General features: G+C 47.1%; 1 protein-coding gene across 3 annotated transcripts in view; it reads right to left on the reverse strand.

Annotated features, from left to right (window-relative positions):
• MVB12B (multivesicular body subunit 12B) overlaps positions 1-26,370 on the reverse strand; it is a 181,880-nt gene that overhangs the window by 83,860 nt on the left and 71,650 nt on the right. For all 3 annotated transcript variants that reach the window (XM_027615789.2, XM_027615790.1, XM_027615791.1), the window contains exon 6: positions 22,882-23,004. In XM_027615789.2, the coding sequence (XP_027471590.1) occupies positions 22,882-23,004 (123 nt within the window). The remainder of the gene's footprint in view (positions 1-22,881; positions 23,005-26,370) is intronic.

Genomic DNA, 26,370 nt, shown 5'->3' on the forward strand with positions numbered 1-26,370 from the left:
TCACCTCTTAAACACACACGTGTGAACACACATGCATGCACATTTGCAGAGGAAGCTTTGTAGTGTGAAACTACAACTCCCATTCTGTTTTTCAGGAGCTGACGGTTGTATTAAAACCACTTTAGGGCAGCAGTTTTCAGTGTGTCCTCCAGGGACCTCAGGGGTGGGTTCCCAAGACACTTTCAGAGAGTCCATTAGGTCATAACTGTTTTCATAATAAAACCTAAGACAACACTCGTGTTTTTCACTCTCTTCTCACAAGCAGAATTTTTTTTAAAGATTTATTTATTTTAGAGAGAGAGAGAGAGAGAGAGAGAGCATGAGCAGGGGGAGGGGTAGAGGGAGAGAATCTCAAGCAGACTCCCTGCTGAATGGGGAGCCCGATGCCAGGCTTGATCCCACAACCCTGAGACCATGACCTGAGCCAAAACCAAGAGTCAGACCCTTAACTGACTGAACCACCCAGGAGCCCCAGAAAGAATTTTTTAGAAGCTGCGTGACTTATGGGGTCATCGCTCTGAGGTCTCCTTGCATACTTGTATGTTCATTTTTCTCAATTTTAACTTCTAATAAGGTAATTATAGGTAAACACAAGCCATGTAAACAAAAGCTCTCTGGAATCCTCATTTTTTTTTTTTAAAGATTTTATTTATTTACTTGAGAGAGAGAATGAGATAGAGAGAGAGAGCATGAGAGGGGGGAGGGTCAGAGGGAGAAGCGGACTCCCCGCTGAGCAGGGAGCCCGATGCGGGACTCGATCCCAGGACTCCAGGATCATGACCTGAGCCGAAAGCAGTCGCTTAACCAACTGAGCCACCCAGGCGCCCCCTCATTTTTTTTTAATTAAAGATTTTTATTTATTTATTTGAGAGAGAGAGACATAGCGAGAAAGGGAACACTAGCAGGGGGAGTGGGAGAGGGAGAAGCAGGCTTCCTGCCGAGCAGGGACCCCGATGCGGGGCTCGATCCCGGGACCCTGAGATCATGACCTGAGCCAAAGGCAGACGCTTAACGACTGAGCCACCCAGGTGCCCCTGGAATCCTCAACTGCAAAAAGTTTGCAAACCACTATTGTAGGGCAACATGTTGAACCTAACTAACAAAAACTTGAGGTCTGAAGTTGGTGGGGTTGGGCTAAGAAGAGTAGTAAGAACAAGAATGAAGGCTCGGTCTTGATGGTATGCTTCATTAAAGAAAAAGGTGCTCACGGAAAAAGGGTAATAAACTTTCAAAAAGGCAGAATGACAAGGCTTACTTGCTACAGCAAGGCCAGTAACTATTTTCAAGAATTTAGTTCGAGGGCACCTGGGTGGCTCAGTCGTTATGCATCTGCCTTCGGCTCGGGTCATGATCCTGGGGTCCTGGCATCAAGCCCCACATCGGGCTCCCTGCTCAGTGGGGAGCCTGCTTCTCCCTCTGCCCCTCCCCCCACTCGTTCTCTCTCTCAAATAAATAAAATCTTTAAAGAAAAAGAATTTAGTTTGAGAATAAAGTAGTCTAAGGTAATTGAAGATTTTGCTTTCCCCTATTATCCATTTGCCGGAACCCTGCGAGGGCGAATGGCAGAGCGATCAAATGTTTGTCAATACATACAAAGGAAAAAAAAAGCAGAGCAGGAATAAAAATAGGAAACGACCCAGGAGAGTCACAGAACTATCCTAGACAAGATGAAAGGAAGAGACAAAATTATTAAGTCCAGAAGGCCTAGGGTTTGATACTCTCTGCTTAAATGCATCTTGATTTAACAGGCACAGCATGGCGGGAAGGTGACAGTGCCTGGACAGCCAGGCAGAAAGGAGGAGCCAGACGTCTGGCTATCTGAACTGGATGGTGATGCTCCTCACACAAAAGCCACCTCACAGTTCCCCGACAAGCCTGTGAGTCCCTTTTCTGAATTGGCACTGACCAAACCCTTAAGAGAACATAAACTTGGGTTTGGGGGACAGAGCAGTCACACGAGGCAGGCCCCTCTAGACAGAAACAGTATATCCCCAAAATAATGAGGAATGACATTTGTTTATTCACTCTCTTTGCTACAAAAAATCAATAGTTGAAAAAAAAATCACATCAGGAGGATGATGTGATACATGCCCTAGAAAAACCAAAACTGGATGATTTGTTGGGCTGGTGAAACCAGCATCCCATCACTGAGGCTCTACAAAAACTAATGAGAACAGAGAAAGGTAATGAAGAATCAGAAGATTATGTACCAAATAATGAGCACCTAAATGAGACGAGGGGATAATTCACACATCCCGATGCCTTTTGGCCAACACCCAGGCTAGATATATCCTCATGCAGGTCTATAAAAAAAATGTCAAACAACAAGATAAGAACATTAGCTTTAAAAAAAGAATTTACTGTAGGATATAGAGAAAGTTATCTGCATTAGAAATAATACAGAAATAAAATTCCAAAAAAACCCTAAATCAGTAATATTGTGGAAAAGCCCCCCAAAATTTCAGAATGTAAAGAACGAACACAGAGATGAGGAGGAAAATTACAATAAACACAGAAAACCAACCTGAATATTCTAGGTGTTGGAAAGAAATCACAACAATTAAAAGAGAAGTAACAATCAAGAAAAAAGTTTAAAGCTTGTCTAATTAAAAAATAATAACAACAACTAAATACAGAAGTCAATAGGGCTTCCAATATTCCAAGCAAAATCAATAAAGAGACTCATGGCTGAGTAAATCCTGATTTCCAGACTCCAATTTCAAGACTTAGTGTAAGGCTACAATAATATGGTGTGGCATCAGGGCATAAAGACAGACCATATAGATCAATGCAAGAGAATGGAGAGTCCAGAAATAGACCCACACATATATGATCAATCAATTTTCAACAAAAGGTGCCAAGACGATTCAAGGGAGAAAGGGTAATCTTTTCAACAAATGGTGTTGGAACAACTGGATAGCCACATGCAAATAAATGAACCTAGATGCTTACCTCACACCATATATAAAATGACCCAAGAGATTCAGAGAACTATTTTTAGGAAAGAGGAAAGAGAAAGGGTAAATTATTAAGTCTAGAAGTCCTAGGATTTCATATTTTTATTTCAATGCATCTTGACTTCACAGGCATAGCATGGCCTCTTCTAGAAGAAAACAAAGGGGGAAATCTTTGTGACCTTAGGCTTGGCAAAAGTTTCTTAAATAAGACACAAAAAAAGCACAAACTATACCAGAGAAAAAAATTAATCAACTGGACTTCACCACCGCTTAAAACTCTTGTTCTTTAAAAGATTTGTTACATAATTGAAAAGATAACCCACAGACCTGAAGAAGCTATCTGTAAACACATATCCAATTTATAGCCAGCATTTATACAGAACTCTTAGAACTTAAGAGAAGACAAACAGTCCAATTTAAAAAAAATGGCCAAAAGATCAGAACAGCCACTTCACTAAAGAAAATGTATGAATGGTAAATCAGCACATGAAAAGATAGCCAACATCCCTGGTCATTAGGGAGGTGCTCACTGAAGCCACAGTGCAATGCTAACACTTACCTTCTAGAATGGCAAAAATCAGGTTAGGGAGCAGCTGGAACTCTTATGCATTGTTGGTGGGAATGTAAAATGGTACAACCACTGCAGGAAACAATTAGCAGTTTCTTAGAAAGTTCAACACATCCTATCACTCGAGCCAGCCGTTACACCTCTTGGTTTTTACCCAAGAGGAATGAAAGCGTAGGTCTGTAGGAAGATCTGTACACAAATGCACTAAGCAGCTTTATTTGTAATAAAAAAACAACCCAGACGTCCAGTAATAAGTGATTTGATAAATATACTGAGGAACATCCACACGATGGATACTACTCAACAATAAAATGGAAACAAACTATTGAGGCACCCAAGGTGGATAAATCTCAAGATACTAAGTGCCAAGTAAAATACACTAGGTAAAAAGTACACGTGGTATTATTCCATTATATTATGGAACATTCTAGGAAATACGAACTAACCCATAGGGAAAGAAAGCAGATCAGTGGTTGGCCTGAGGAGGGAGGGTGGACTATGAAGGAGCCCAAGGAAGTTTTGGGGGTGGTAGATACATACACGACCTTGACTTTGGTGATGGTATCGTAAATGTGCATATACGTCAAAGCTCATCAAATTCTATTTAAATATGTGCAGTTTATCGTATATTGAGTATACTGTAGTAAAGCCTAAAATACTTCCTGATCTAAAAAACATAAAAAAAAAAAAAAGGCCTAAAGAAGGAAGCCAATCAGGCCGACAGGACTCGACAACGGCAATGAAGAGAGAACCACCACTAGATGAATCCTGGCAGAGCCTGACGGTGATTTCAGACTCTTCCTCTACCATACTATGTGCCTGAAGACAATGGAGCCACAGAAGTTTAAGGGAGAGAGAGTGGCTTTTCAGAAACTTCTTATTCCTTCAAGTTGTCTTTTATATGTGAAGACACTGACAATGAAAGATCATTCACATTCCTTTTTCTGAAAGAGATACATTCAAACATGCTCCAGAGGATTTGAAATTAAGACTTAAGAACTGGGAAGGAAGCAGACAAAAGGACCGGCGTTTTTGCTTTCCCTCTAGAAATGAGGAAATAACCGGAAATGTGGGAAAGGACTTATTTAAGATAAAAACAGGCAAACAACATTAGCTGCCATTTTCACAGGGCTTCCCCCTCACACTCACCACGTAACCCCCACCCGGATCCTACGACTAGGCACTGAGATCATCTCTATTTGACAGATGGCCTCAGAAAGGCTCCGCAGCTTGCCTGAAGGGATACAGCTTGGGTTTGAACCCTGATGGGGGGAAAAAAAAATCACCAAATGCAGCTCGGAATCATGATGCTCGACTCAAAAACCGGAACACTATAAAATGTTATAAACGTGATATAATTTATAGGACATTATAAAGTGTCGGATTCAGAACACCGTACGGACATAAAATGATGTTTACAGGTTTTTTGGGTGGGACGGGGGAGGGTGTGGACCATGTGGCGCTGGGAGAGAGAACTCAGCTGCAGGAGAGCCGGGAGCCGGGTCCTTCCAGGCAACGTTGGCAAGAGCAGTGAACTGGGAAAATGTTCATATGATACTAAACCAGGACAGAACAAGAAGGAATAAGCCAGACATTTTTTCATATTACCACAGCCAAATCTCCAAGACTCAGCTGTTTGGTCAAAACAAAACAAAACGAAATAAAACCCGACTACAGAAACAACCCTACAAACACTGTTACGGACACAGGGACGCACGGAAGAGTCAAAGGGGCCCTGGGGGAGGGTGGGGCTACGCCAGCTCCCAGCAGATGGCCTGGGGCTGGCGGCAGGACTGGGGGCACACTGTGGACCACGGAAGTCTGAGGCCACTGAGAGTGCAGTTTTCCCCTCCCCCTCCCCTTTCATATATATATATATTTTTTAAGATTTTATTTATTTATTGGACAGAGAGAGACACAGCGAGAGAGGGAACACAAGCAGGGGGAGTGGGAGAGGGAGAAGCAGGCTTCCCGCTGAGCAGGGAGCCCGATGCGGGGCTCGATCCCAGGACCCTGGGATCAATGACCTGAGCCGAAGGCAGACGCTTAACGACTGAGCCACCCAGGTGTCCTCCCCTTCCATATATTTTATGTGTTAATTTTTTCCAATGAGAAGTTTTCTTTTTATCAGTAAGAAGAAGATGGCAGAAAACAGGAGAAGTTGCTGGGAGTGTTGGCCTCGCTTTCAAACGCATATGACAGCAAACAGCACAGCACTTGGTGCTAAAGGAACGTCTTGTTTTCTAGAGAACCTGTCTGCTGGTGGACAAGGACCAGAGGTAACGTGCAAAAGAAATTAACAAATGGTGGGGGGGGAGTGGTGGCAGCAGAGGAATATAATATGCAAAAGCCACGATAATTGAGTGAAGGTGGTCAGGTGGGGGAAAGAACACAGCAAACCGCTATGTGAAATTCCACTTTATTCCTGCAAACCACCACTGGGAAGAAGTCATCTGTGACACGCAGCTTCTGTGCCAGGTGTAAGGACGTGCTTAATGAATGCCATTTAATGAAGAAAAAGGCTCTTATAAAACACCTGGCACAAGCAGGGTGAGGGAGTCACAGGGAAGGGGACCCTCGCTGCACCTGCTGGCATTTTAATAAGCACCTTCTAGAGCGTCCGCTCTCCAAGGCTGGTCAACGGTGTCAGAATGAGGTCCCTGACCATTGCCCACACTCGCTGACAGTTTGGGCAAGCTTATTTCTTAAGGACCATATGCTCAGGTATCAGATTGCCCTGGACAGTAATTAAAATGAATCATTTTCAGCTGGAAGGCCTGACCAGCACCAGCATCGTCCTCAAAGACTTCACAGAAATGATTCCAGCTCCAGGTCCCCTGTGCTTCCAAACTGAGTTCTGAGTTAGGATTCAGATCTGTGAAGACCCAGAGATAATGTTAGATAATGCTGGACATTTTTCTTGTCACTTCATTCTACTAAAACCGAGAGTCAGTTATTTTAATGACTCTAGGCCCTCAAATAATTTTCGGTATAGGGATTTTTTTCTCATTGATTTTGGAGCCGACCTCAGAAAGAAATCACCAATGTGCAAACTTTACTACCATTTTCAAGGTCCGATGAGACATCTTTGTTTTGTTATGTGATTGACATCAGCGAAGTCAAGCGAGGTTTTGTAAAATCTAAAACAGACCCATTTCCTTTACAGTGATATCCGCCATCTCATAAACTTTCTATGCCCAGACTTGAAACTTAATTCCAAATATACCCGATGAATTGATGCTATCCAAGGGAAGACAGACTGTGTTATCAGCAGGCACACAAGGCTGCTATAATCTTGTCTTGTGACTGATTCGGTCCACCAGTTTTTAACTGAGCTCCTACTATAGGTCAAGTACAGGACTTGGCACTGAGATCATTTAAAAACCCAAATGATAAATGCATATTACTAAGTGAAAGATGCCAATCTGAAAAGGCTCTATACTGCAGGATTCCGATTCTAGGACATTCTGGAAAAGGCAACACTGTGGAGACAGTAAAAAGACCAGTGGTTGCCAGGGGCTGGGGGAGAGGTGAATGCGCAGGGCACAAGATTTTTAGGGCAGTGAAAATATTCTGTATGATTTTATAATGATGGACATATGTCATCATACATTTGTCCAAACCCACAGAATGTACAACACCAAGAGTGAACCCTGAGGTAAACTATGGACTTGGGGTGATTACGATGTGTCAATGTAGTTTCATCCCTGGTTACGAAAAAAAAGAAAAGAAAGGTACCAGTCTAGTGAGTCATGTTGATAACAGGGAGGCTACGCATATGTGAGGACAGGGGATATATGGAAAATCTCTGTACTTTCCTCTCAATTTTATAGGGACCTTAAAACTACTCTAAGAGAATAAAGTTTCTTTAAAAATGAAAAAACAAAAAAAAGAGCCAAATGAGACTTCTATCTTTCCTCTTTAGGAATTTATCTATAAGTAAATTAAAACACATAAATCGCCTAGATCATAAAGTAAAAAGCTCTAAATATAAGATATGCAAATAAGGTTGTATGTTTCCATTTTAAAGCAATGGCAAAAAAAAAGCAAAAGAAAACAACAAACATCTGTTGAGTGCCTACCATGGACCAGGCACTCCACCAAACCCTAGGAAGTGCCCAGTTCAGGGTCGTGGAAGCTGTTGTCTCATCTGCCAAGAGAAAAGACTGCGGGGGGCGGGGCGGCAGAAAAGTCTCAAGCCATGAAATAGTAATTCACGAGTCAAGACAATGAGGTAGGAGAGGTCACAGAGGGAGAAAGAGCAAAGGAGGCTCCTGGAGTCAGAGAAGTGGGAGATCATTCCCGAGTGAGATGTCAGGAGGTGGGGGGGCGGGGGACAACACTGAAGGTTTCCGTAATCATCTATTACTATGACAGTTACCACTTACTGAGCACCTGAACTATTCTTCACGATTCACACTCATCCCGAAGTGGCCCAGCCCAACAAGGTAAGTATTATTCTACTGACCAGGGGAAAGGAGGTTCAGAGAGGTTAGGGGACTTGCCCAGGAACACAGAGTGAAAGAAACTGGCTGAGCTAGGATTTGAGTTGATGCTTTTTCCACTAGAAACACGTTGCTTTGCTGAGACAATGCAAAGCCCAAGCTAAATGTAAATGCAGACTTGTTCATTTTCCATTCAAGCAACCCATTTGCCATAATCAATACAACCTCAGCCTACCAACTTGACTATATGATGAGTTTTCCTCCTGGGCAACACAGACACCATCCCCTCCCCACCGAATCACTCTGCATGGGACAAGAAAACTGCCACTGGAAGACGAAGGAAATCAAAATTCCAAACCCCCCGAGTTCCTAAACGCACAGCTTTAAAGTATGTGCAGCTCAACAGCATATGGCAAATCAATTACTAGTTTAAATCTTAAAACAAAAACATGGCAAGTGCAGTGCAGAAATAATCAAGAACAACGGTTCAGTTTAGATTACAGTGGGCCACTAGAGTTTTGAATACAATTAATCATCATTCCAGGCAATGGGAAGCCATATTGACACTTATTCCTAATTTGAATATTTAATTAGGGTGAAGTTCTTCATCAAATTATCGCAGGACTGGGAGAAAGCCTGGAAGACTCACACAATTACTATCTTAACCCCTCGCCAGCTGCTCACCTGTGAGCACAGCGATCCCTGCCCCAGCTCTGCGGGGCCCGAGCCCACAGTCTGGCTCTGTGAGAACCGGCGGGGGGGGGGGGGGGGGGGCGGGCGGGACTGAAGCTACAGCAGGGGCAGAAAGGGGCCAAATGGGGGCAACGGAGAGGTCTCGGGCCCAGATTGGACAAAGACAGAAGGCCACGCGCACGAGTGCCTGCTGTGGGCCTGGTGTGGCCCTTCCATGTGTCCCCCGTTTATTTCTCAGAACAATCTGCAAGGGAGATATTCTTATCCCCACTTTACAGAAGAGGAAACTGAGACTTGGAGTAGCGACAGAACGCACTCAAGAGAACACTGCTTGTGAGTCGTATAAAGAAGGCCAAGTTACATACCCCCCTGTATGCACCAGAAATAAGGACAAAGAGATCAAAGGTCAAAAAAACATATTCAAAGCCTGTATTTTGGATATCCTGCATTGTGTATATAAATTGGGGGGGGGTGTTTAGGAGTAGCATCCAGAGCCCAGGTGCACTCAACAAGCATTCTAAAATTTAACTCTTGGATTCAAAATGTACCACTGAGCTCTTCCAACCGGGGAGGCACAAGGACATTGTGACTAGCTGCTCAGGAGAATGGCCGTGGTGAGGGGCAGCAAAGCTCAAGGGAACAGCCTTGTACAGTGGACCTGAGACCCCCTATAGCCGTCTACACCCTGTACAGCGGGGCCTCGCAGAGGTGGGCACTGCAGAGCCCTACCGGTGTTCAAGGGGGAGGGAAGTCAGTGACAGCAGAAGAAAATGTGGATTTCTCTTCTTTTGAAATGGCAACAGCTCAACAATAGTTTTTAAAAAGATTTTATTTATTTGAGAGAGAGTGCGAGAGTGCACGTGAGTGGGGGAGGGGAAGAGGGAGGGAGGGAGGGGGAAAGAATCTCAAGCAGACTCCATGCCCAGAGCGGAGCCCAACTGGGGGCTCCATCTCATGACCCCGAGATCACGACCTCAGCCAAAACCAAGAGTTGGATGCCTAATGGCCTGAGCCACCCAGGCGCCCCTCAACAATAGCATTTGTAACTACCTATCAGTTTAGACAAGAGATAACATTTCCTTAAGGTACTCTCTTTTACGCTATGACAAGACTTTTGGGGCACCTGGGTGGCTCAGATGGTTAGGCGTCTGCCTTCAGCTCAGGTCATGATCTCCAGGTCCTGGGATCGGGCCCCGCATCGGGCTCCCTGCTCAGCAGGCAGCCTGCTTCTCCCTCTCCCTCTCCCCACTGCTTGTGCTCTCTCTCTCTCAAATGAATAAATAAAATCGTTAAGAAAAAAAAAAAAGAACTTTTGACATTTCACAGAGGCCATGTGATCCTGCAGGACTCAAAGTAAGTTTTCCCACGAAATCTCCCCTGAGGCCCCTAGGACAAGACCAAAGGCTGGCTTTACACATGGCCATGGTAGGTCTTGAGAGCTTTCTGCTTCCAGACTTCACAGGTGCTGTGGGTGAGCGACATCCCCATAGTTTCAGATTAGCAGTTTTCTGTTAAAGGCTTGAGATGGGTTCATTTACCCTCTTGTGGCAATCCTCAAAACTCCATTTTTGTAATGGCCACTTTAGCAGGAGGGGTGAGCTGCTCCATACAGTACCAGCACGGCCCCCTCTGGCCACAGCTCCCCGGCTCGGCCTCCTCCTCCTCCTCCCCCCCCTCCCCCCGCCCCGCCGTCCCCCTCCCCTGCCTCTGCCAGGCCTGGCCGGTGGCCACAGTAGACCCAGGATCCACCAGCCCCGCTCCGAGCCTGCTCGTTGCAGGAGCAAATGGCATCGGGAACTTTGAAACTTTCCTTTGTATATTACATTAATCCGTATAAGAAAATCTCTTTTAATGAGGAGTGATGTAGTTACAAACTCTCCAGAGCCATAATTAGAGCAAACTAATTGAAGTTGTGTTTTGACACACTTTCCGAATTCACGGGTGCCGGATGACATACTCACAACACTGCTGCTGCACCACCATGGCGACGGCAAAATCATTAGGCTAATAACACTTATTTGCATTCTTATCACGCCGGCAGCTCTCCCTTAAATACTGTTTCTACTATTGCTCCTTTACTGTAAGTTTCCACTAAAAGATATTAACAGTAATTATTACTACTTTAGTGGAATTTTAATGTTAAAGAATAACAATGTGCATTAACATACATTGAATGCCAATTCTTTTTAACCACCTTCAGCAGGTTTGGGGGCTTCTTCCCGTGCCCCGACCCCACAGCCTGAGGGTGGTTGAGATGCTATTTCAGTTTCTCTTAGGACAACCCCTCAGCCCACACCCGGTGAGATCTGAAGTTAGGGTTTCTGAACTGTTTTGTTTCAAATGTTTGATGAGAAAAATCTTTCTTCCTTTTTTTTTTTAAAGCACATTAAAATGAAATAGTTAAGGAGAAATTTTTTCCACGCAGTTAAAAAAAATCAACAATTTACAACACGGTCTTTGGTAATAATACTAATGAATTCCAGGAGGACGTGCTTTAACCACTCGGCCGCCACCCTCTCGGTGATTAAAGACAGACTTGGAATAACTAGAAAGGCCAGTGGGGGTGGGGCAGCCTCGGATCTGTCAATACGGAGGCCCCGTTTGCCACCAACAAGGCCAATTTTTTGGATGCTTAACTCAGACACTCACACACTGAGAGGAAGCCTCGACAGTTCTAAATAATGGTTATTAATGACTCCCTGCTCTAAAGTGACAAATTACTCCTGAAATTTAGAATCAAAGAGGTATGAAGAGTGAATGAACATGACAGGAAACGCCAGCGAGCGCACAAGAGTTCCCGCTTACTCTAGGTGGAGAAGGGCGGGGGCCCGGAAAACAAGTAAGGTCCGGGTCCCTCCTGTCTGGGTAGTCTGGTGACCACAGCCCTCCCTCACGCAGGTGTCTCCCAGGACCTGATGTGGGGCAACCAAGGGCAGGAAAATGCTGTCTGTCCCACCTCACGGCAGGAAGTATAAAATGCTAGGTGCGCTGTAACTGGAGGCGAGACCTGGTCCTAGCCCCACCTCTCTCCACGTGTGTGGCATCAAGACCTCCAAGGGCACCTCGTTGGAAACTTGGGTTTGGGCTAGGCCAGTTGCTCAGATTCCCGGCTTCTGCAAATATCTTGGGATCCAGACAAACCAGCACCACATCATATTTACCAATTCTAATCCAAGAGAAAATGAGAGCAAAGGTCGGCGTGGTTTCAACAAAATGCACAACTGTGTGCAATTTCAAAGTACTCGAACAGACACTTCAGGATGGATGCTTAATCTCAACTCGTGAAGATTTAACTGGGTGAAGAAAATGCTTCCGTAGAAAAATGCCGAAGACTGTACTCCTTTAAAGCTTTGGAGTTTTCGGTTAAGTTACGCCATCCTTGTACCAATCGTCTATTTTTCAAGTCCCTGATTACTTTAAACAAAAGAAAGAAAAGAAGGGAGGGAAGGAAGGAAAGGAGGAAAGAAAGAAGGAAGGAAGGAAGGAAAAGAAAGAAAGAAAGAAACTAACTTTACAGTTGCAGCAACACTCCAAATCATGGTATTTATTCACTACATTTAAGTTTTATTACACTTGAACCCTGCAATGCCAAAACACCTACCTCCCATATAAAAGAAATGAAGAAAAAAGCGAAGTCTGGGACCCAGGGCACCGCACTTCCATTCCAGATGATCTAGTCTAATCTTATAAACTGAAATATTTAAAGAGTCTCTAAACCTCACTGACCCTACTTTTAAAAACAAGGAACATATGGGCACTTCTAGCTTTTCATCTTCTTCCAGCCTACTAAAATATCCGCTTTTCCAAAATTCAAGAGCAGGGAGACTGCCAAACTCAGATCCATAAAAGGCTATGTGCGTGAGAGTGCAGGGTGGGCAGGGAACAGTCTGAGCCGAAAACAAACCCTAACAAAGAATCAAAGATGCATTCTTCTCCTTCTTGCTCAATCAATCTCGGAAGCTGTGGAAAACAATTTGTTTAGCAAAATAAAGCAATGACTAATAAGGAGGTGCAATGTGGACCATGGTCTGGAATGGCTTGTGGCTAATGTTTGGTCCCCGGTGAGGCCGGAGGAGACAGTGAGGTGAAGTCCTAAAACTCAGGCAAGGATGGTGGGACCAGGCTCCTGTCCTGACTCCTGAGTCCCGATGCCCTGCGCTTGGTTCAGCTGCCAACTCTCCCCGCTGCATCTTGCTTATTTCTTAAAGGCTTTGCTCATTCCCATTATGCACCTCACTGCATGGTTATAAAGATTAAAACGATATCTATAAAGTGTTTGCACAATGCCTGGCACAAGATGTTCAAAAGATTGTAGCTGAAATAATGATGATGATAATTTTATTTATCCTAATAATTATTAACATTATTATTCAACTGGAAACAAAACATCTGCTCAAGAAAAGGTATTCAAGTTGAATGCTACCCTACCCATGGGCAAAAACCTGACCCAAATAAAATTCAAGGGGCCTTTTAAAAGTTACTTGCAAGCCCAGGATTTTGTTAAATATCCAAATTAATAATTGAAACCCTGCCTTGAAATAGAACAGCACTGGGGTGGGGGTTGGGGGCTGGGTATAAAATAGTGGGAAATTTCACTTAATGCCCATTTTTACTTTGTTTGGCAGCTAGATTTACACTGAGAGATCCAGATGAAATATTCTGTAGAGCTACCTGCAAATAGACTGTCAGCTTCCACTCTGATAAAAGGTAAAATATCCTTCTCTAAATGGTCTGGTTCACAAAACCGGCCCTAAAGTGAACTGATAAATCTGTTCTGACACACGGAAAACTATTTTCATAATCCTGAAAAAGGCCTTTCTCCAAACCCTGGAGCTTAAACCAAGTGCACAAAGAGCCCGCGCGCACCCGTGAAGCAGGCACGGGAGGAAATCATTTCACATTTACAACCCTGCTTCCGGGACAACGCCAAGCAGCGCGCATAACCGTCATAACCACCAAGAAAAATTAGACACTCACAGAGTCACAAAAATTACAAAGATACCACATTTACAAGCAGCAACTACCTTGTCAAAACCTGATGTGTAAGAGTGAAAGCGAAGAAGTCCAGCTCAGAGATGGAAGCCGTATTGACGAATAGTCAATTCTTCTTTAAATAGAAGCTCTGACTTCCCAAGAAGCCGTATTAAAAATTAATATCAAAAAGTGTATTGCTCGGCCTCAACTCATCATTCACATCCAGCAAAACCAAACTGCACTCTAATGAAATCTCCCCTCAACATCGCTCTGACACCACAGCGAAGTTGGATACTGTCGCAAAAGCAAAAGCCCTGTGACACAAGCCCTTCAAAGATGTTCAGAGAACCCTCCCCTGTAGGTCTCTCTCGCACTGCTCTTCTAATGGCCAGAAGAAATCACACCGCTTGTAACCCTGCCTCATCGTGGGCTCAGAGACCGCTGGAGGGAGCTGCGCCGCCAGGACCCCCTCGTGTATGGCCTCCACACGTTCTCCTCAGCCACCATCTCTGGCTCTGGTGGACTGGACCCCAGAAACATTCACGGGTCTCCTACAAGGGTATGGATGCAGACCTCGTGGGCAGCTCCCGACCAGAGGAGCCTGAGGAAGACAATGGGCTCCCTGCACCCACACGTGCACACTCTGCCAAGTCCGTGGCTCCCAGCTGCTGGTCAGGAGCCTACAGGGGCCACACGTGGAAACAGCTGGGACAACCTGGGTGGCTGCTTCACAGCCGGCGACCCTGTGGCCGGGAGCCTCGGGGCATAGACAGTCTAAGCCAGAGGCCGCTCCCCTTCTTGGGTTCAAATCCTAGCTCTGACGCTCAGTAGCTGTGTGAACTTGGGAAAGGGATTTCACCTCCTTGGTCTTGGTGTCCTCGTCTTAAAGTGGATGTGATGACAGTACCCTACTCACAGAGCTGTTAGGAGGATTAAAGGAGTTCTTATTTGTAAACCACTTGGAAAGTGCCCGACACGTAGCAGATACAAGGTAAGTCTCTGCTGGCTGGCAGAATAGATGGAAGAGGGATGGACCAGTAGATTAATACCTGGTGCTATGTATCTAAACCAGCTCACTTTATACATTCAACAGATAAGCCAGGAACCTGGCGTTCAAAGGTCCCTGCCATTTTGAGACCACGTGCTTTTCACTGAACGCTTACTGAATTAAGTGAGAGGACACAGTTCAAAGTACTTGCTAAGTTTCCATACACGGGAGTACAATGTTATCATCTGTATTTCTGTGTGACTAGCCTTTTCTAAAGCATTAAAGGACAGAACGGAAACAGAAGAATCCCTGTCATCAATAAGCCAGCAAATCTAGTCATAAGACCAAACATAGCTACACGTAGCAATGACAGGAAAAGGCGGAATGCCGAATCGTCTGGTGCGAGCAACTGGAGGAGGGGAAGGGGGAAAATAGACTGGGCCGGGCTTTCTAGAAGGGGCGAAGGCTATCCCAGGCTGGAAGGTGGACGGGACTAAGGCTCTGCATTCTGAAGTCTGGTCTGCCCCTTCCCGGAGGGCAGAGGCCGAGATACACAGCAATGGCCAGAGCAGAGACGGTTCTGGAAGGAGAGTGATGTGCTCAGGAGTCAAGAAGAGACTCATCTGATTAATGCAAGATGATGTGGGAGGTATGTCAGATAATAGGAAGCCAGTGAAGGTTTCAGAAAGTAAGAAGAACATGTGGAAATCTGGAAAGCCCACCAGGACAGCAGGCAACGTAGGGCTTTAAAGTTCCAGGCAAAGAATGTCAAGGTGAGCTACTGAAATAATACCTCAGGCCCAGGAAGCTCAACCTTGAATCTAACTTTGATTTAAATCAGTGTTCAGGTCCCACCCCATGGACAGCCCTTCTCGGGAGCACCCCTGGCTGTTGGTACTTTCGAAAGCAGTGGGTGGAAGGTACCGGGGGCAGAGTGAGGGGAGCTCAAGTCTACAGTGTTGGTGTTAGTGCCCTGTGTGAAAAACATCTGCAGTAAGTCTTCATCTTCAAAGGGGTGACGCAGCCAGGAAGGAAATAAAAATGTGTATCCCATCTTCAAAGTTAAATAAACAAAAATGTGTGTGGTTTTTCGTGTGAAGGAAAAGGAAGTCTAATTATCCCAAGTGAAGCCAGACCCACAGTCCTGCCTGGGCACGCCCTGCGGAGGTGCAAGGCTCTGAAGGCCCCCGCTGGAACGGCCAGCCCCAAACCCTCCTTCAGTGGGACCAAGAGAGCTCCCCCGGGGCTCATGTACCCCCAACCTGTCTCTTGTTCCTATGGATGTGAGCTTGGAATCCAGGGCATACAGTGTTTACTGTTAGGGGGAAGAAAAGGATCACTGGACTTGGCGGCCCTCGGCCTCTAATCTCACCTTGATGCAGGACACAGACAACTCTTCTCGTAAATGAGGGACCTTAAAGAAGAGCTTTCCACTCTGGAATTCCCTCTACTCCCCTAGGCTGAACCTTCTCCATTAAACCTACACAACAGGAAAATCTGCTGGGGCTCCTCTCCTGATAGGCAACGTCTCTGGTGCCAAGCCTTCTGTCCCTTGGGACGGCGGCAAACACCTCGTTGGGGAAACTTGGCCTCCCTGATGGGTGCTGTTCAAGTCCTGCCACAACAGGGCAGGGGACACACGTCCTCTGTAACACAAAGACCGCCTTGTAACTGAACAGTGACAGGCTTAGACAACAGGACGCCACCCAGTGTGCTGAGGCTCCCTCCGCTTGCTGGCTTACTCTGCAGGTTGACCCCATGTCCCCGGGAAGGTGGGGTCCGGGGGTCCGGGGTGGGGGACAGAGCGCAGCGGCTCACGGGCTTCTGACAACGGCTGTGATGGGGGGTGTGCCTGGGCGTGCACGGCCTGAATTCCAGATCCTCGCAGTGTGATTGTCTCTCTCCTTTAGGAAGAGCCATTAACCTTTCAGATGACAGCCCTGGGATCGGAGTGACGGAACGATTTTTGAGGTCAGCAAGGATCTATGTTCTCAAAACCTGACATCGACATGCAAAAGTTGTGACTGAATCCTAGTGTCCCTGAGAGAAAGACTAAATGCATGTGACAGATCTTCTGCAATCAGAATGCCCCATTTCCCAGAGTATCTGTCACAGATTGATAACATCCACGCAAAAAGTTAAGTACAATTATGTCTGTCACTAAGAAACATACTTTGGAACCTGTGACTGACAACTCGCTGGGAGCTGACAAATCACCGGAAGATTACTGGAACAACTCAGGGCAGCACCATGTGCCGTATAAGGGAAGCTCAGCCCCGCCTGGCACCTGGGAGAAGCTCCCCAGAGGCTGCACCTCGCAGGCTGGGGCTGCACGGCAGGATTCAACAGCTGGTGAAGGAGTGTGTGCTCTGGGGTTCTGGGGTGGGGGGCGGGGAGAAGACACTTTCTCCCAGGGGAGGGCCAATGTCTGTGCAGGATCACACGTGCCCGTGGCCTGAGGGGGCAGCTTCTCCCTCAGAAGCACAATGTGCAATCAGGCCAAGGGAAAGGGCACAGTGGGAGCTACTAGAACCACACGTCCCATCTTTCCTAGGACAGCCCGAGTACAGGGTCCACAGAAGGTAGAAATGCCAGCACTCTGGAGTCCAGACTGCCTATTGCAGATGGACTCTGAAAGGGGCAAAATACAGGCCAAAGCTGGGACACAGACACAGGGTCAGCACCGTCGGGGCCCCTCTGTGCCATCCATCCCAGGGAGGGGGGCCCCACGGCCCTCTGCAGCTCAGGGAGACACCCAGACACCAGCACTGGGGAGCAGAAGAGGACAATGGCCGCAAGTCAGATGGCGAGGAAGCACCGAAAGCCACACGGGCAGACCCCGGTGACAAGCACCCCCTGCTCTGCGCCCTCCCTACCCAGTGGAGCTGCCCGGAGGCACCCTCGGTAAGGTGTCTGCAAGGCCTACTGTGCAGGTCTGGGAGTCTGATTTTTTTTTTTTTTTTCTTTTTAAGTAGGCTCCACACCCAGTGCGGAACCCACTGCGGGGCTTGAACCCACGACCCTGAGATTAATACCTGAGTTGAGATCAAGTGTTGGGCGCTTAACTGACTGAGCCACCCAGGTGCCGTGGGAGTCTGAATTTTTGAGGATGGGGACAAGATACACTTCTTAAATAAGGCTTTTGAAGAACCCCTGCAGGTCTGAAAAATCCAAATGCTGTTTGAACGCTGCCCATGGCTGGGAGCACACAACCTCTTGAGTGGGCTTCTTCAACGCCATGGCAGTTTTGCCTTTGGGGAGTTCTTTAATTTTTTTTGAACATGTTAAGCCTAAATCTACCACCTTAAAACTTCAGTCCACGTGATCTAATTTTTTGTCTTCTGGGGCCGCCAACAACCCATCCCCACCTGGAAACACTTCTCTCGGCTACATATTGACCATTTAAACACCTGAGGCCAGCTGCCCTGTCTCTACTCAGGGCAAAACAACGGTTCGTCCTACCCAAATTCAGTGCTCAGTTTGGGTAACTTTTACAAGGTGGTGTGTGGCAGTGGATGTGACCCTCCCAAATGAACCTGACAGGTGTAGGACACTACCTCCCCGGACACGCCCCACTGGCACAGCAGGCCGCATTCTACACCATCCCAGTTCGTGCCCAGCCTGGTCACTGCACACAAATCACTAAGCCAGGTGTCCTCAGTTTGGTTCTTGTGCAACTGATTTTTTTTTTTTTTTTTTAACCTGGGAGTGGGGTATGCCGTCTGTTTTTACCCAACACCTTTCATCTCCTGGTTCCAGTAGAGTGTTCGAGATGCAGAGTATTGATTCTGTCATTCAGCACATCAGCTCTCCCTAATGACTCTGTGTCATCTGCAAATTTGATAAGCGTGCCTCTGATGTCTTTATCAAGCCCCTGGTTCCACTGCTCAGCAAGCCAGGGGGCAGCAGTCCACCAGGGGCCCTCTCCCGGGACGACATGGAGCCATTCATTTATCCACACTCTGTGGCAACCGGTGCTCCATCAGTTGTGAATCCACCTGCCTCTCAGAGCTCTTTCAAACCTTGGAACTGGCAGCAGCAGAACCATATGTGAGACATGGTGCGAGCGGAGGAGCGGGGCCCGCTGTGGATGAAGTGGGAAGGTGCTTCCTCTACCTGCCCTCTGCCCCAAGGCAGCGGCATGGAAGAGCATCAGAAAAGCCTGGATCCACACACCAACTGTCTGCTTCTATGTACCAGGCTGACTTGCAAAGCTGAGGCCAGTCTGTCAGACAGATGGGGAGAGGGGACAGTGCCTCAACCCCAAGGCCAGCCTATGCTGAGCAGGGTGCACGGAGCAGACAGGCAGAGGGTGGAGCAGCCTGGACGCCCAGAGAGAAAACGGGGGCTCCCCACTCCTCGAAGAGGTGGCACGCCTTTCTCAATTGGAAATGGTCAGGAAACATGTGCAGAGATGTATGCGTGTGAGAAGAGTCACTGAACAAGGAAGAGGTCTGCAGAGACACATTGTCATCCTGTCTTTTGCCATGAACTTTACCAAACATGGCATCCGATTCACTGGATACAGCCAAGGGGCTCCCTCTTCTCTCCAGGGGCCCAACCATTCTGAAAGGACAACCGAGATCTGGCCTCCCGACTAGCATTCCCTGCAACAACAGGAAGGAAACAGGCAGGAAGCGCTTGTTCCTAGGGCTGGCACCTGCCTCTAGAGCGCGCAGTTCTGCTAGGACCATGAGGTCCTCAGGTAATGACTCATCAACTCCGGAGAAAGTCCACCAACCGCTCCTTTTGCCTGAAATAAGCTGGGGATAACAGCTCTCCAAAAAATGGCACAGAATTCTTTGAAATATGAGTAACAACATAAGAAATGGAGGCAGAGCACACGTTTTTAGTTTTTTTAGCTAACATTGTCTTTTTCTTTTTTTATTATGTTATGTTAGTCACCATACAATACATCATAAAAGCTCGAGCTCAAGCTGGCAACAAGGTCTGCTACTGGCCCTCCTTTGGTCCCTTGCAGTCCCCGCCGGGGATTTGCTGGGAAAAGGGCCTGCTATCCCTTGGAACCAGCTCGCTAGTCCTCCTGGCCACCTCCAAATCTGGTCAGTAGAGGGCGCTGCATCACCGCACACGCTCGCTCGCTCTAGCCCTGCTGTGCCACCTGATCCCTGCGTCCACACAAAAGACCACACTTGGAAGTATTTCTTATGCTTACGCTCTAGTCAGAAAAGGACCCAAGGAGTGCTCAGAGACTCAGGAGTCGTCAGGGGCAGGGGGGAGCTGCAACACAGGGTCCTAGGCTGTTGGAGAAGCATTTGCTGCAAAACTGAGCATGTGCCTGGATCTGGGCAGAGTGCTACGAGGTAACAGGCACTGGACATGGTTCCCGCCCTCAAGGAGTTCACAACCTGACCACAACCCAAGGTGAAGGCACGATGGCTGAAAAGAAGCATTCAGAGAGGAAAGCCCAGCCCAGGCCCAGGCCCAGGCCCAGGCCCAGGCCCAGGCCCAGGGTGTTCAGGGAAGGCTTCCTGGGAGAGGCATCTGAGCCAACATCTAAGACAGGGGATTTGAGACACATCGTTGTATAGCTGTCCGCAGGAGCAAAGGCACAGAAACACGAAAAAGGAAGGGAAGGAGAGACTACCAGTTTAGCTTAAATTCTGAAGCTTAGGGATGGGGGAGAGCAGAGGTCCCAGGAGCTGGATTTGGAAGCCTTCACCCTACAGGCCCACTGCAGACCCCCACACCAGAAAAACAAGTGTCTCCCGCAGCCCACCACCGGAGAGAAAGCTATCGGATTCCTCTGCTGGGGAGATCACAGACCTGAAACCTCAAGGAAATAAGATGCTCTTCATTTCACAAATCTTCAGTGGAAATACTGAGTGAAACATCAGCATTTCATTTTTTTAAAGTCAAAGGTACTGAATAGGAAAACAATAGAAAAAGCAAAGACACCCCCCCCTCCGCGATTCATTAGGAGGCTCACAGAGATGTGCATACCACCTGGAAAGGACTGCCCAGCGAAAGAGAACTGGGGACAGACAAGTGGCATTTACCCGGGAGCATTAATGTAACATTCAGTTATCCTTCGGCGTACCGGTGGGCTTAACCTTACAGCTACATGGGAATACGTTTTTATCTTATTTTATTTTTAAAGATTTATTTGAGGGAGAGAGAGAGAGACAGAGATAGCAACAGAGAACAGGGAGGAGAAGGAGAAGCAGGCTCCCAGCTGAGCAGGGAGCCCAACATGGGGCCCGATCCCAGGACCCCGGGATCATGACCTGAGTCGAAGACAGACGCTTAACCGATTGAACCACCCAGGCACCCCGGGAATACACTTTATATGGACTATTCTGACATCTATTTCATTTGGCAAGTAAAACAAAACTGATCCAATTTCCTTGTAGCCCTTGTAACCACAAACTGTACAAGAGTTTTACATAAAATACATAAACCTTATAAACCTTTTGTTCTAACGCACTACCTTCAATTCTGCCTGGCTTCCCGTGGCCTGCGTTCTCGGGCCCTCTCGCTTCAGCTGCTAGTGACCGTGTTCTCTCGCTGCCTGGCAAGCTTCTGGGGAGGTCGCTCTTCCTGCTTTAACTGGGAGAAGCAGTGCTCTTGATCCAACAGAAAAGTTATAGCCAGCCCGGAGGTGGGGCCCAAGCCTAGGCCCTTCCAGATCATGTGATGTCAACAGGCAGCAGCTGTAACCATTCTAGAACTATGGGTCTGAGCTGCCCCCGGGCACAGGTGATGGGTCTGAGCTGCCCCCGGGCACAGGTGATGGGTCTGAGCTGCCCCCGGGCACAGGTGATGGGTCTGAGCTGCCCCCGGGCACAGGTGATGGGTCTGAGCTGCCCCCGGGCACAGGCGACAGCATGCAGCTGTGCCGATGCTCTGGGTATTGAGAAAGGACCGTGAAAATGCTGACCTGAGCTGTGTTAGCCCGGTACCCCTAAACTGGAGGCACTCCACTGCTCACCCTGCGACTCTGGGAAGCTCACTGGCTCTTCCTGTGTCTTCGTGCCAATTCAAGACTAAAAACTACTTGTCAAGTTTCAGGCCATTCCAAGTAGTCAAGCTGAAGTATCACTCTGGGTTTGTGAAACTGTCACCAAGAAAGACCAGACCCGAAGGACAGAGTCCTCTGCGCTGCTGGCTCACGACAGTGGCGCTCTTCTGAGGGGGGCAGACGCTCAGCCAGAGGAACAGGGCGCAGAGAACCGGCGGCCACACCACCCTCTCGTCTGCACCTCCCGGAGGGCAGGGTGTGGTCTGTGGGCCCCGGAGGAGCCCCACAATCTGTTCCTGACAGACACTGTTCATCTCTATTCACCCATGTGGAAGCTTTTAGACTCATTCTCGTTTATGCTACATCCATCCCCAAACAGCACTGTCTCACCAATTCTTGTTTTTTACTTTTGTAAAAAAGTATTTTTTTAATTTATTTTTTTTACTTTTGTAATCACTTTCTCAAATTTAATCCCTCCTTGCTGTTTGTTCCTTGCCCTCAAATAATTCACTACTAGTAAGGCACAGGGTTTTTTTTTTATTATTGAACTATAGCTGACATACATTGTTATATTAGCTTCAGGTGTACAACACAGGAAATCGACAATTCTCAACATTAGGCAATGCTCACCACGATAAGTCAGTGCTGAGAGGTAAGAGTTTTTTTTTTTTATTTGACAGGATTCTTTTTACCACCTGCTTTTTGCAGAGACCATGACTACCTCTATTAAACTGAAATCAGGTGCAGAGTGACCCGTTTGCTCACCTAAGTTTCTTTGTGGAGTTACTGAAACCAGCTCCCCCAAAAACCTTCTCGCTATTCTCTCATACCCAAACTACCCGTTTCTTAGTTTGTAGCTCACTGGGAAAAGAAACAATATGAAAACGAGCAAAATTACTTACCAACCCTCAAATGAGTTGTTGACCAAGGCAGAGAAGGAATTCTGCCTTCTTATGGCCAACCACATGGCTACAAATCATGTGTCTGTGTGCAGCTATGAGCTCTTTAGAATAGCCAGCCAATTTAAAGTTGAATATTCTGCTATCTTAGGAGCCTGCAGAATACGTACAAGATAGAATACAGAATGGCCTTTACATTTGTGTAATGCAAACATTTCTAATTGGATTTTTAAAAATCTCCTCTAGCGGTGTATTGCTTCTGCAGTTTTCAGTAGATACTAAGTGGAGGTGTTCTAAAATGTCACGCAGTGAGACCCAAGACCACATCACTGTAACATGCGTTAACAGCACAGGACACCACTGACGAGGCCTCACCTGGGGAGATTGGGGGCTGGGGTGGAAGCAGCTGATGACTGGGAAGGTGTTGTGGGTTGAGATGAATCATGATTCCTCGGTACTTTGCCCATTCGATACCAGATCCCCATGCTGTTCAGTTCCCTTTAGGAGAAAACAGAAATCTTCATAGTGTGGTTCAGCACAAAGCATTTACCTGAGCAACAAAGCAAACCAACCCATTTAAAAGAATCGCAGTCTCCAACACCAGGGAGTCCACTCTTGCCCACAAAGATCAGTTCCATCACCACCCTTTGTGCTCAGGGTGTCAGAGTTCAGAGCCTGATGTGAAGTCAACTGTCCCAACGAGGCAGGCTCTCTGATTTGCCATCTTCTTTACCTGCGCTGGAGCCTGCCTTCTTACTACACTATTGCTGTTTTCGTTGGTTCTCAGTCTTCAAAATTCTTTTTATTTTGCCACTTCATTATAGGTAATTATGTAAAAATCCACTTCAAGTTCTTTGTATGGTTAGGGTGAGACAGACGGGGCAACAGTGGGCGAACGGATGCATGTGCCTGTTTGTTTTTTGTTTTTAAAGACTTTATTTGGGGGGGCAGGAGTGGGGGCAGGGAGGAGCACAGGCAGAGGGAGAAGCAGGCTCCCCACTGAGCAAGGAGCCCGACACAGGGCTCAATCCCAGGACCCCGGGATCATGACCGGAGCTGAAGGCAGACGCTTAACCGACTGAGCCACCCAGGCGCCCGTATGTGCCTGGTTTTTTCCCTATGAGGGGAATTAGCCCCACCCTGTTCAAGGACATGTCCCAACTTCTGGATAAAGCTCCCATTGCCTGGAGATCACCTGCAGTTGGCTTCATTCTCAGGGGCAGCTGGGGAGACCTCTTCAAACCACAAAGCCTGAGGCATGTGCCTCATGGACCACTGCAACCAAGAGTGATCACAAAGGGGCTCGACAGATGCCACATCAGGTCTCCTGTTCCCTGATGTGTGCCCCTACCCCACCCCATTATGAGTGTTTACAAGACAGGTTTGGTCTTAGAAACTGGAACAGGGTTATTTTAGCCACATCCAACTTAAAACTTCTCAACTCCCCCATCGAACTGCATCTCATCAAACAATGAGGACAGATTTATTCAGTGGAGAATCCTGGCAGCTTCTCAGTACACTACAGGAACTACTCTAAACCACAATCACGTCTTACCAGGTGGCTGATTCCCATCGGCCACCCTGATTCCATCACACCTCGGCGATGGCCCCATGGTCCTGGCCTTGGAGGGGCTGTTCTCAGCCTGAGGTTCGTCTCCCCCAGCCGACAAGCCTGAACTCTTGCAGAGTAATGTATGTGCTCATTTTTAAGAGAAAGGTGACTCAGAGTTCTGGACACTGTTCTTTTTCCTTCCTTAAAAATAATACTGGAATTTTCTTCTTCTGAAAAGGAGTTTTTGCTCTAAGATGATACAAAATATGCTTTATTTAGCAATCTTTCCAAAATGATATAAAAGAAAGAAGGCTCTAATTTTGATTATCAAGATATATATGGTAACAATCTATTCTTTAGAATTGTTTAAATTGGTTAACAATTGAGTCTTTTAAAGTACTACAGCTTGTAATTAAAAATATACATAGTAACTGAAATTAGACTTTAAAAATTCATTGTTAAATTGTTGCTTTCTACTATTTATATGTAAATGGCTGCTTCTAGGTACCTGAAGTACAGTCATTTTTTTAAACTATTTCCTCCTCCCGTAATCCTGTTCATATAATTAGTTTAAACCATGTTGCAAAACAGGACTTTGGATTGTGTAGGAAGGGGATGATCACAGAATTCTGAGACAGAGCATTCGGATTCCACAGCCGAAGAGTCTAAACGAACTTTCATGCACCAGGATGAAAATCATCTGCTCCCATGACACCTGTTCTCCAGGTGCTCCACACAAATACCACACCTCCAGGCCATCGCCCACAGGGAAAGGTCCACAGAGAAAGGCCCGGTTTGTAGAGTGAAGACCTGGGTTCAAGCGAACAAGAAGCAAAACAGAACACAACCCAGATCCAGAGGCCACTGCAAAAGCCAAGTAGGAGAGCACACCCATGGGGACCCAGGGGGATGAGCGGGGTACCTGCAGACCTGGCCAGGGAAAGAGGGATGCCGAAAACCATCTCGGGGACTCATTAGTTTGAGAGACCTGAATTCAGTTGACTGAATATAATAAATACTCTTATCTTCTGGGCATCCAGCATCCATTCACCCCTCTTTCTGACTCGTTGCCTGCTTCCTTCCATATTTGGGGGGGCACTCAACCCCTCAGTCTTAGCCTCTGGGTTCCAATGGAGTCAATCCCATTTCCAGCTCAGTTCTGGTTTCTCAGACAATGACACCTGTCCAGGTAGCAGTCATGGGTTCAGGGCACAGGACTTCAGTGAGATCAATTAAGACCAGTTAGACTGAATTCTAGAACCTGTTTGAATTATCAAGAACGTAGATTTGCTCTTTGCCTCAGAAACTGAACCTGAAGGAAAAGTAGGTAGAGCTCCCACACCACCATTAGTCCACTAACTAGGGGAGAAGATGTGGAAGAATGGGATCCACACTTTGGAATCAGAGCAAGGAGGTAAACGGGGGAAACTAGACCCTAGTGATGTCCTCTGAGCACCTACTTCAAGCCACACCTGAAGCCATCCTGCCCCCTGAACTCCGCTGTTATGCCAGACCACAAATTCTTCCTTTTGCTTGAGCCAGCCTGGGTTGGGTTTCCTGTCACTTACAAGCAAGAGTGCGGAATGAAATCCTGAGATTCCCTGTCTTCGTGTTTACAAAATAGCTACAGAGCTGGGTCCATGCCTAGTACTGAGGCTACCAGGTATACAAGACACAGCGGGCCTAGCCCTCAGCTGTCCTCTGCCTATCGGGGAAGATGAACATGAGACCAGAGAAGTACACAGGGAATTATCATGTAGTCATGGGATACTCGTGTTTCTTCCTGACTCAGACCTTCCAGTGGCTCTCCAGCGTGCTTGGGATAAAATCCCAGCTGCCGCTACGCTAACCGCTCACCCCAGAGCCCGACTCACCCTCGCTCACCCACATCAGCTACACCGGGCTGCTTCCTGCCCCTGAACATGCCACACCCATTCCCGCCTTTACTCTTGCTCTGCTCCTGAGCCTAGAAGGCTCTGCCTTCAAGTCTCTGCATGGCTGACTTCTTCTTGACATTGACATCTCTGCCACATGTCCCCACCCCCACCCCACCTCCGACACCCTCACTGAAGCAGCCTCCATTCGTCGCTGTGTTTCATTTTCGCCACTAATGAAATGGTCTCACTCATTTATTACTTGTTTGTTGCTTGTCTCCCCTTTTAGAATACCAACTCCATGACAGCCAGGCTTCGCTTGCTCATTCACCACCATATCCAGGGTCTTTGGCCCAGAGGTACAAATGGGTGCTCCTCAAACTCTAGTGGGGTGAATAAACAATGCAGAGAGTTGAGGCCGAGTGGTCAAAAAGGAGA

This window comes from Zalophus californianus, chromosome 13 (genome assembly GCF_009762305.2).
Source record: "Zalophus californianus isolate mZalCal1 chromosome 13, mZalCal1.pri.v2, whole genome shotgun sequence".
NCBI lineage: Eukaryota > Metazoa > Chordata > Mammalia > Carnivora > Otariidae > Zalophus > Zalophus californianus.